At 38.4% G+C, this 12500-nt stretch overlaps 1 protein-coding gene across 3 annotated transcripts in view; it reads left to right on the top strand.

Moving 5' to 3' along the window:
- nlgn2a (neuroligin 2a) overlaps window positions 1-12500 on the top strand; it is a 249000-nt gene that overhangs the window by 90408 nt on the left and 146092 nt on the right. For all 3 annotated transcript variants that reach the window (XM_008435581.3, XM_008435578.3, XM_008435579.3), the window contains exon 3: window positions 10650-11426. In XM_008435581.3, the coding sequence (XP_008433803.1) occupies window positions 10853-11426 (574 nt within the window). In that variant the 5' untranslated portion in view covers window positions 10650-10852. The remainder of the gene's footprint in view (window positions 1-10649; window positions 11427-12500) is intronic.

Here is a 12500-nt window from a genome sequence, read left to right as displayed (position 1 = left end):
GGAACAATTAACGCAACACATAAAAAAGTAAACAAACACTAAAAAAAGAAGCCAAAGTGACACAGAAAACAGAAACACCCGACGATTCGAGCATTTTACCTTTGAAAGAGGAGTTCTGAATGTTGTCTGAACTTCACCTCTTTTTTATATGTAATGTATAAAAGTAGAAACAGCAGATATCAAACATTTCCTAATTCCTGACTCAACAAATCATCTTAATCAAAACATTTAATTTCTTTTAGATACACAGAAGAGGCATAATCTCAATACTCCTAACTAATAATGCTCCCAAAGTGGGTTAAGCTTGTTTTCACGTTGCATAACAAAGCTGCCCTGCCTTTTGCCCGTCTTTAATGACAACAACAGTGAGACTGATGCTAAAACCTCCTTGTAAATTTCATGCTACTGGATAAGAGCTGAGACCCAGAACCTTCCACCTTTCTGCCTCTCTTAGCAGCAACATCAAAAGTCTAACATCAGGCTTGAAGTTGCAATCTGCAGGAGAAAAAAAAATGAACAAGTAATAAATCGAGCAACATTTTCTCTGCTGAGACTTGTTGTAATTAATGAGGGAGAAAATTGTTCACACGTGTGCGGACGAGGGCGACATTAAAAATAGAAGACCCGCAAAACGAAATTTAATTGTCTGTGCAGCAAATTTCACACTTCTTAAATAGTTTCTGCAGCCAGACGACAAATTTTTAAGACTTTAATTGTTTTGCTCTGGTTGATGATCTGTTCAGGATTGCTTTTTTCCCTCCTGTTATGCAGGCTTTGTGGCTAGTAAGATTGTCTTTCACTCTTTATGGTCTCCTGTAAGTTTCTTGCCGTTTCTAATTGAAGCAGAAACAGAAACAGTGTTGCTGCAAAGGCAGATTAGTTTAGTTATAATCTAATATAATAATAATAATAATAATAATAATAAGCAGTCTTGGGGGTGGGGAGCTGAAAAAAGGAGAAAGTTAAATGGTTCCAGGAGAAAATGAATGGTGATTCAGCAGAAGTTTCAAAACTCAGTTTTTATCCTGTTATAAAGGAACTTTGTGTTCTTTTCCAGATTCTTATTTCTTTAAGAAATCGTCTATACTTAAAATTTTTGGGGGAATTTAAAGAATATTCAGGTCAGGTTTGTACAATCTGTCACAGAAAAGAGTGACTTTAAGCTTCTGTGTTGAAAATGAAATCATTTTTTGGAAGCAGGACTCTAAACTAGGAATATTTAGAAATATAAAATGTACAAATCCAGTCACAAAGCGGCTACCAGGTAATAATAATGCTCTGGTAGCTCATAAATGCAAAAAGAAATTAAATAATTAAATAAAAATAATTAAAAATGTATGTACTGCCTCAAGCCTGATTGGCATTTTGGAGCTTTTTTGAGGTATTTTTAATCTATTCTTTCCTTCAGGTTAGAAGAAAAGGTTAGAATAATAAAAAACACACTAGGGGAATATTCATAAACTGAAATTATATTATGTAATCTGTCCCACTGATTTCATTTAATACAAGAAAACAGATTTGGAATGTATCATTTCTTAAATTCATGTTAGCATCTGGCAGATACTGTATTACATAATGAAATTGTGTATGTGATATGGAGGACCAAAACTGACATAACTAAAAATAAAAGTATAGATATATATTTTGTTTTTCCTTTTCTTTACGCATGCATTTTTGTCAAGAAACATTTTATTTTGCATTTTCTGCACGTTAAAGAAAAAGAAAAAACAAACATTTTCTTGACAAAAATGCAGACTTGAGGAAAATGCAAATGAAAATATATACATTTCTTGATGAAAGCGTGTTTAAGAAAGAGAAAAAATAAAATATCTTTATTTCTAGTTTTATTTTTAACTACGTCAGGTTTGGTTCTCCATATATGCAGAGTGGCACAAAAATAGTCCTTGCACTGCAAAAACACAAAATCCCAGACTGGAACTAATACTTTTTTTTAATCGATATTCAGGAATTATTACTTAAATAAGCTCCTATATTTTACTGAAAAGCTGCAAGTTAGTTTTGTCTTATTCAAAGTTTACTAAGATGTTTTCACCAGAAACTATAAAATAATTAGTAAGATTTTGTGGTTTTGCAGTGACCAAAACGTTTATCTGTCAGAACCGATGGAGAGAAAATTAATCGATTTCAGTCGAAGACCAGCTGATTGGTCCAGCACTACTGAAGATGACCGTAAATAACTAATCTTGCTCGTCATTCTCGGCGTTTGGGGAATATTTCCGGCAGCAGTAATCAAAAACCGTCTGGCGATGACGACCGGTGACAGAATCCGATAATTGCTCTCACAGAGGTGGGACATTGGTGATCGATCTGTGTGGAGTCCCGGCCCAATAGTTTTGTCATGTTGTGATCAAAATCCATAATTAGTTTTCTTCTGATGGTGTCTGACCACCTTTGTTCCTCAGATAGTTGCCCTGGCATGTCGCTGAAATTAAACGCCAACCTTTCATAGTCTGGACTTTTTTTTCTCTAATAAACTCCCAACTGGAGGGAGAAATTTTGACTTTAATTTATCGAGTTGCAGATTTTCTGTATAACGTTCTGTATCACCGTTTGTCATAATTGGGATATGTGCAACCTATGATGCACATTTCTATTAACACATTTACCATAATATGCGGTTTTTAAATTTTTTTATTTCTGGCCTTGGTGATCTTTTTTTTTGCAGCAGATCAGACAGGAAATGGGCAGAGAGAGAAAGTTAGAAGATATGGAGCAAACTCAAAATCTTATAAAATATTTATGGTCTAGTTTCTAGTGAGTCGGACAAAACTAACTCAAAATAATTGTTCAGAAAGACTTAGAAGCTTGTTTTAAGTCAGTAATTCCTTAATATTGATGAAAAAATATGAGGTCCACTGGCAGATAATTTCACTTACAATCAGATATTGCTTTCATGTAACAAAGGGAAATAAACATGTACTTTTTCATCAGTATTAAGGGGGCTGTATTATGCTAAATTCACGTTTTGCACGTATTTGTATTTCCATTTGGGTTTCTACTGCTTCTAAAAACAGCCTAAGCACTGAAAAAAAAACACTCAGCCAAGTTTTTGGCAATAAGTTAATATTTGGTCTGAATAACGAGCGTTTCAAAAGCCTCCATAATGTAAATTCACAAATCAACAGGCCCCGTAACCTAGCAACCTAAGCAAGGCCCAGCCCCGTTACCTAGCAACCTAAACTGAGTTAGGTTGCTAACTCAGCTTAGGTTGCTAACTCAGGTTTGCTAAAAAGTGTTTCTTTTTTTTTTAATAAAATGGAACACTTTTTATGAAAAAGTGTTCCATAATTGCTGTGTTTCTTATTTTGATTACATTACACTTGTTACTTCAGTTCAGTCCTTTCTCAGTGATTCTAGTCGGTTTATTTATTCCTTGTGTAGGAAAATTAATCTAATAATAATCTAGTTCTCCTGTTGTGCCATTACTTTATTACTTCCCCAGATTATTCTGATGTTTTTTACTTTTGTTGTTTTTGTTTGGCTCGGGCTCCCTATGTTCCCTGTGATTTTTATTTTTCTCATTATAACATTCAACATAGTTCATTCTCCCAGCATCTATCTACATTTTGGGTCCACCGACAAACACATCATAGACAGAAAGTACAACACTGGCAGATTATTTCACTCACAACGATACATTTTTTCCCAGGTTACCACTGTAAAATTCAGGAAGGAATTATTGATTTAAAACAAGTAATTTGTATAACCTCTGGAATCTCTAAAACGTTGTTTTGGCTTTAATTTTGAAATAAAACAATAGGTTTTCTCATGTAACTTGTGTGAATGATCCTCTTTACTTCCTGCCTGCGCTGCTGCAGGTAAACGCCTATCTCAAACTTGTAAAAGACAAAATGAATAAAATACTTTGACAAGTATAACTAAAATATTCTCTGTACATGTTCGTCTACTGATATATAATAAGAATTTTATCCCTGCATTCATGTAAACAGAGCAACATTGTTTCCGTTGGCATACCACACAGATGCTATGCTAGGTGTCAAATGTTTGGCTGTTTGCTCTTTTTATCTTGTTTTTTTTTCTTCATGCATCTTAAACTTATTACATGTGTGCAAGGATTGAAATGCATGCAGTTAGTTTGCAGGAAGAAATCTGGGTTTAAACAAGTTAATCACATTGATTTTTCCAAATAAAAACCATTGAAGTGTTTGGTTGTGACTAAGCTGAAGGAGTATAAATACTCGGCGAACAAAACCAGCATGCACAGGTTTAGCAATGAAACTCAGTAGCTGAAGCGAGTCCTATTTCTGGAGAAAATATCTGCAGTAAAATAGGTCTCTATCATTTTCTTTGTTTTATTCCCAGTGACACAGACGTATGAAAGCCTTTGCCAACGGTAAAGAGGCTGATAAAGAAGTGAAAAACTGTAGAGTGGCTCTTATAAAGTTCTCCCTTTAGATTTTAAATCCTGAAATAAGAGGAGGTGGGTGAAGGAAGTGGGGTTTATTGTTCAGTCTTTGGCTGAGCGACCTGTGCGGTCTGCCTGCCTCTCTACCCCGCTGGGAGGTTGAGGAAAACGCTCTGCTTCCTACATGAATCATGGATGAGTGTGTGCGGGACCATGTGTGTGCAATAGCGCTGAGTATATGAACGCTGCTCTATTTTTGGGGGTAGACCCGTTTCTTTAAAGCTGTTTTTGAGAGTACAATGCAAAAACACAAAATCTTACCAAGTAGTTTTGGTCTAGTTTCTATTGCAAATATCTCAATATACTTGAAATAAGACTGAACTAACTTACAAGTGAACTAATCTGCCAGTAGAAGTTTTCCATTAATATAAAAGGGGTTGTATTATGCAAAATTCACCTTTTGCCTGTTTTTGTAATTCTTTTTGTGTATCTTCTGCTTCTGAAAACCACCAAGTCGATATTTTTTTTGACAATAAATTAATATGTTTTGGTGTCTGGAAAAGGAGCGTTTCAAAAAACCTCCAGAATGTAATGTCACAAATCCTCAGCTCGTCACCTAGCAACCCAAACGAGGCCCAGCCCTGTTACCTAGCAACCCAAGCAGAGTTCCAACATGCTTGGTCTGCTGAGGTGAAGTGTTTTGTTGTTGACTTACCATCCAGAAACCACTTGCTGCGTTCTTGTTGGTTGTGCAGGAGGCTCCACTTCTGCTTTTCAAAGATGTAAGGTTGTAGAATTAAGCATCTGTTTGGAGTCATTTTTATGTGTGAGTGTAAATGTTGAGTTAGAGGGGTGTGGCCAGCAGCAGCTTATTTGGATTTAAAGTGACAAAGGCTCTAAATCAGCTCAAAATAGGTGAAATCTCATTATTTTTAGAATGATTTTGTGCAAAGAAAACAATTAACATGTTTTGTTTTGCCCATAGACCTTCGTAACTTGTTCAAGGAAGCAAAATATGTCACCTTTAAGAAATTATTGATTTAAAACAAGCTCCTATCTTGCTGAAAAGTTACTTATAAGTTAACTTTGCAGTAGAAACTAGACCTAAAATAAATTTTTTAAGTGTTGCAGGGTATGACAGTGAAATATCAGCCACATTCCCGTTTTCATACCGTTTGTTGCCTCAGCATCACCTTCTCCTCTCCCTCTCTGCTTCATCAATCACCTAAGCGCTCCCGCGGCTCACAGCAAAGCTGGACCAATTAAACCTTCTAATTGAGCCAATTAGCAATTAAACACTCAGATGCACCCAGAAACTCTGCAGGTCCTTCCAGGAAGGCTGGAGTCTGCCAGCGTCTTGGCTTCTCACCAGAGATGCTCGCTCAGAAGGAGAGGAGTGCTCTGCTGCCCACTCAGGCTGGAGGTGTGATGTTTAAGAGTGAGCGCTTCCACAGCAGCCTCCCGTGGAAGTGGGACTATTAGCCTCCACTTCCCGACACTCTCTAGCCCTCGTGTTGCCTTTCCTGAAGGGCCTCCGCTGACCTGAGAGAAGCCTTTTCATTACCAAGACCTGTCTCCTCTCCATCTGCATTTTCACCTTTCATCTGCCGTTTGTCGCCCTCTTTTCTTTCCCCATCTCTCGGCCTCGCCGTCTATTTTATGTATGAATGTGTCTGAGTTCCTGTCGGCGAGGGGGCTCAGCTCAAAGCAGGCCAGCCTCTAGACTCTCGGCGGTTTAATTAGAGCGTGCATTGTGCTGCCCTGCTTCTCTGAGCGCATATATGTACATCCACACACACGGAGAAAGAGAGAAAGGGAGCGTGGGCAGCACAACAAAGTCCGCACTGAGGAGAACAAAGGCAGGCTGCGGCGTATTTTCGTCTGAACCCACTGCACCAGAAAGAGACGATGAGCAATTAAAGACGCCGTAGTTTGCGTCACAATTATAACAACCTCAGAGAATCCATACGATTTTCTCCCCTCAAAGATCTTGTTGTACATAAACTTTATTGCTACATGAAGGAGCCGCGCTCGTTTTATCTGCTCATCAGTCTATAGACTCCAATTATCTGCCTTCTCGCCTCAGGACATCTAACTCTCATACTTTCTCCTCCGGATGGCTTTATTGGCATTGAGAGAGGTAGAGGGAAAGAAAAAATAAAAGAGAGAGACAACAAAAACACAGAAGTGCTTCAGCTGGAGCATTAACTCAGTTAATGATGGCCTTAAAATGGATAATTATAGTGATCAAGAGGGAGAGTGTGTAAAAGGGAGGAAGGTGAATTAAAAAAAGAGATAATTATTTTGTTTTCCTGTGTGTTTCCGTGTGTGTTTTGGTTTGCATGTGTGCTGTATCATAGCCTACCTGCTGATGGTTTGTACCTGGGCAATAAACTAGTTCAGTTTAATCAAGTTAACCAAAGCTTTGGATTAAGTCGAGGAGTCGCAAAACCATACAGCGACAAAATGAGCAATATGTTTAATTCAAAACTCCTTTTTGTTGCTAAATTATGGAACATAAAGAAATGTAAGCTCAACAACAAAGATTGCTGTTTAAGTTATTAAACTATCAGATTATTGCAAAAAGCTGATATTGCCATTCAGATTTCAAAGTTTCAGGAATCCCTGAATATTCATGGAGCTTGTTTGAAAACGTCTTTAGAAATCTGAGATGCTGACATTGAAGTTGTGGACGTCTGTGCTGCAGCAATGAATGTTTATTTTATACTAGAATAGCTTCACTGATAGGCTAACTCCTGTTAGCACAACCTGAACACAACAGTAACCTTTTCCAGAGTTCAAAGGTCATTTTTTGAAGCAAAAATTAATCCCAACTGAGTCTAGAGACGCGGCGGCTGCGGCGGCGTCCATCGCTGTTGATTGTCGATGTCGACTGGGCGTCAAAACAACAATACAGGCTCCAACTCAGGACTCAGGAGAAAGCAAATAACTGCATTAAAATTAATCTATTAATCTGTGATCAATTAATCAAAAATGCATTAATGTCCCAGATCTAAAATACATACATGTTTGACCTTAGTTGAACCCTTAAACATTCTGGATTAAGTTCACAGCATAAAGCAGGAAATGATTCTTGTTCGTTCGTCATATTTCATCTGAAAAGAAGTTTATTTCAGTATTTACTTGCTCCCCTCATAAACACAAATTTACTGTGGATGAAGTCCAAATGCATCATCTTATTCACATAAATTACTTTTATGTGAATGAGATAAGATTAATTTTGCTGTTTGTCCATTGTCAAACAGCAAAATTAATCTGGTTTATTACGTTTTATTCCATCTACAAAATTCACTTTGTCAATAATGGTGAAAATCATCACAAACACCCACAAATACTTTCATCCTTCTCTAAATCTGCTGGCCTGTTTTAATAGTTCAGACAGAAATAATGAACCTTAATAAGCATCAGTACAAACATTGGAAACCATTTTTCCAGAAGCTAAAATCTGACCAAAGTCAGGGGAAGTGGTTCGGTTTTGAAGCCAGAGAGCTGATTCACATGCGATGAAGAAAATATGGAGCAAAAGATCAGGGTGATGGTAAAGAGGCATTCCAACCTCATCAGCACAAAGGTTTTTCCACTGATCGGCGAGAAACCCATGAATATTTCCTCACATGGTTTATTTTATTAAATGTAAATAAAAACATCTTCCCCAAATTAAAACTTTGTTACGTTATTTTCATCTTTTGAGAGATTCATTGAGGTTTAGCACTACAGTGTGGCAAAATGTGGGAAAGGTCTTTTTAGGGGCCCGACCTGGACGGTCCTGTTCGGTCATGTTCTGCTGGCGTAATCTCTGCCGTGCCTCGTCCTTTTATTGACTCCGGTTCTGTTACGTGAGGATTTGAACATTTCCACTTCAGATTGCATGAATGGTTGTGCTACTACGAGTGGGCTCTCATTCATCTGTGGGTCAGTTAAGGCTTACCAAATGCATCCGACTTCTGTCTGCGCTCAGCCAGAAAAATGCCCCGCCTCTTATAAGCTGCTTATCGGAGCACATTATTGACCTTTGACCTTACTGGGCAGTGAAAGGATCGCCCTAATCTCCAGCCTCTGCTCGCCGTCCTTTCATCTCTACTGTACTTTATCTGCAAAGGCAAACCCTAAAGCCTCCAGGAAATTAATAACCGCAAAAAAAATCCAGGAATCATCAGCAGCCGAGTCGTTAGCGGAGGACGGGCGAAGTGGCTCTGGACGGCGTCGGCTCTCCCTGGAGATTTGCGTGTAATATGGAGGAGTGCGCGGCCATGTTAAACACAGATCAACCGGGGAGGATTTGGCCCCCATACAGGTCACACCAGCTTAGGACGGACATGTCCAGATCCTGGTTCAGCAGCAAAATATGGCAGATATGTGGATTTAAAGCATCACGAAGTTCTGATTATGTTACAAGGGAAAAATAAAGACGTCCTGATAGTGAAATAAACTGAGTGGATTGAGTGGAAATAAATCCTCTAATAATGTGTTTTATATGGATTCTTTCATCTAAATGTACATTTGAAATTTAAGCTGAATCTGGTCAGAAAGCAAAAGTTTGGAAGATATTGTCTTTGATTAATTCAGATGAACATATATACAGAAATATGTATTATTATTATTATTATTATTATTATTATTATTATTGTTGTTGTTGTTGTTATTGTTATTATATTTTTAAACTGTAGTGGGAGCAGTTTAGTTTTTTCTTCCCCACCCCTCTAAAATTAATACGATCAATATTATCATATATTTTTTCTTAAACAATAATTGTGGAAAGTGCTTAGTGTAACAAAACGAGTAAAATTGTTTCTTTAACTTACGAACCCCAAAGCAAATAAATCAAGCACAGTTTCAGTTTCAGTTTTTGTTGGACATAAAAACTAAATTATCAGCTAAATAATGAATAATAAGTATGTTTAAATTAAAACACAAGCTTAAATCAGGCTGATTTTTGTCTAACTTTGACAGGTCATGCACTAAAAAAATAAACTTTATCTCCAACTTAAAAAAAATCAAGCTAATTTTAATTAAGTTTATCAAACTTAATTAATTTATGTGTGTTTAACTGAATAAATGTAACATATTTACTTTGATTATTGGTAACAAATGAACAATTTTTTCTTGTTTTCTTTTTACAGTGCAGGTGTTTGAATGAGGTTTTTAACGAAAATAGACAAGAACAACTTAATGAGGCATCAGCGATCTGTGCTTCAGATCTTAAGCTAACCGAACGGACAGATGAATCGATTCGCCACGCTCGACTTCTCTGGTTTAAAACGATGATTGATATTGAATTACTGCCATTTTCTTCAGATTCTGGTGGAATAAGAGCTTCATCCCTCACGGTATCCAGGAGACATCTGTCTTACTCTGATGTTCTTAAGCGTATAGATGAAGATATTTCCGTCTAAATCCAAGCTAACGCTAAAATGTGTCTATAATGGGTAATCTCCACATTGAATGGGGCAGCATAGTAAAGTGAGAAATGAGACATTTTAAAGGTTGTAAAAAAAAAAAATGGATGTCAACCAAACCTCAACATGTTAATCTCCATGATAAATGTCCCCTTTTGCTTGATCTGCTTAGTGCCGTCTCTAGATTTAGAAAGTCTTCTGGTTTCGTAGCGTTTTTCCTCAGTTAAAATGGAAAAAAACTGAAAATATTTTTAGTTTCATCTGTGATTTAAAAGGGCAGTTTTATGTAAACTTGACTTTTTTGAGCTTTACATCATGCTATAATGGTATTACCTCATCAAAAACATACCTGGAGTTTTGCTTTTGTTCTTTCATGAATGCTTGAGAAAACCTCTAATCGCCATGGCAACCATTCAGCTGTGCAAAACACCTGGGTGGACCTAGCCCCGCCTTCGAGAAGCAGCTCCTCCTCTGAGCTGCAGTTTCCAAGCCTCTGAGCAGCTCCTTCAGACTAGCCAGCAGTAATTAGCAAACACCTGGTGGATCCTCTGCATCAGCTGAGATCATGACATGAGCTGCGTCTTAGTGAAACACGGTAAAAATGTTGTTAAAGGGTTAATAGAGGAGGCATGTCGTGAGTTTTAGAAGGAGCAGGAGCTTTTAAAGAGACAGAGTCCCAATTTCAAGGTGTTAAATTACAAAGTCAAACTTCTTCTAAGTCATATTTGATATATAGTGTTTTTATAGCAACTGAAGTTAACCTAGTTACTATAAAATGACACTGTGTGCCTGGAAAACACTCTCATCTGCTTTTCTTCCTCCCGTTCCTTTGTCTCACTCTGCAGAGTCCTTCATCAACCCAATTATCCGGACAGCGGGAGAAGGACAGGCATGGAACGCAACAGAACCATGCCTGGAGAAGTGTTTTGGATCGCCTCTAATCAGTTTCACCACTGACCTGGATCTCACACCGAGGGCCAAAGCAACGTCTTACCTTCTGCCTGGCGCTGATTGAAGAGTCCGTCTGACTTTGGTGTTTTATCCTGTTATGGTTTTCGCTCCTCACCGCCGGACCGAGCCGACAGAACAGACTAGAAGCAGGTGGCTGAGCCCTTTGACTCCAGCCATGAACAACCTTCCACTAACTCTGAGTAAACAGAGTCGGCGGGGTTTGTCGCCCAGGACCAGACCCTTCAGCTTCGTGACAGACTGCTGCCTCATGACGGCGCTGAGCCTCGTCTTGTTTTTCAGCCTGGCCTCTTGCCAGAGAATGGACCCTTCGAAGCATCCCATAGTCAGCACCAACTACGGCAAGCTGAGAGGCGTCAAGAAGGACCTGAACAATGAGATTTTAGGCCCGGTAGAGCAGTACCTTGGAGTTCCCTACGCCACGGCGCCCATCGGAGATCGGCGGTTCCAGCCGCCGGAGGCGCCGGGGTCCTGGCAGGAGATCCGCAACGCCACCCAGTTTGCCCCCGTTTGCCCTCAGAACGTCCACGGCGTTCTGCCGGAGATTATGCTTCCGGTTTGGTTCACGGATAACCTGGACGTGGCGGCGGGATACATCCAGAACCAGAGCGAGGATTGCCTCTACCTCAACATCTACGTGCCCACAGAGGACGGTAAGTTGGCTCTGTGACGTGACGGCGTTGGTGGAGAAAAGAACAAATGGGTTTGTGTTACTGAGCGTTTACGCTCCGGTTCTTGTGTCTGTGCCTTTCAAGCTTTCCAAACTTACAAAATTCTTCTAGATACACAAGGAAATACATTTTCGTCATCAATTTTTTGGTAGAGAAAACAGACCTCTCTCTCTTTTTTGGTCTGGAAGATTTTGTTTGTTCAAAACTCGTTTGTAGACGAGACCTTTTCAGACTTTAAAGGTAGAATATGTACATCTGAAGGCATTATTACCACCTATTGGTAAATATGCCATCAATATAAATCAAATCAATATAAAGGTGATCACAATGCTAATGCTAATGCTGACAGTAGTTGTCCAGTTAAATGTTTTTAGCATTTTCTGTCACTTATGTTTGGAGTTTGAATGAAAAAGCTGCTCAAATGAACAGAAACAGGTAAAAATGGCACTATTTTTGTGTTTTTTTTAAAGTGCATGCTTAAAATAGAAAACAAAAAAAAAGTTCAGTTTCATATCTTCTAAAATTTCCCAATAATTTCTGTGACTTCTACTTTTTTCTGTGACTTTCTACTTTTAAGGAGATGCAGGTAAGGTGGCAGATTAACCGAAGTCTAATTCTGCAGTTGCTGCACACTGTCAGTCAGCTGGCTGAGGGAAATTTTTCTCATTTTAAGAGCAAATGTTGGTTTTTCACTGTGAAAAACAAAAAGTGATTTAACTGTGATTTCTGTCTAACGATGCATTTAATCAGAAATCATAAGAGCTACGGCAATCAGAGGTTTCTGGTTGATTTCTGCTCTTTGTTTTTCTACAGCTTTGACTTGATTTACATATTTCATATTATTCCAATTTCTCTTTAAGGGTTACGATATAAGATCATTCTGCAAAATGTACTTTTCTGGCATGAGAAATCATCAATAATTCATGCTGGCTGCACAGGTAGCAGCTCTGTGTGCGTTTTGAGAAGCAGGCTTTTAAATAAAGTCAAAATGTCTCCATGACGACTTCCACAAGGAAAATGTTTGTTGTCCTGCTGGAGTTCAGGTTTGGTGAAAGG

The sequence above is a fragment of the Poecilia reticulata genome, chromosome 18, assembly GCF_904066995.2.
Source record: "Poecilia reticulata chromosome 18, P_reticulata-male-v2, whole genome shotgun sequence".
Classification (NCBI taxonomy): Eukaryota; Metazoa; Chordata; class Actinopteri; order Cyprinodontiformes; family Poeciliidae; genus Poecilia; species Poecilia reticulata.
This window is presented reverse-complemented; position numbering and strand designations above follow the sequence as displayed.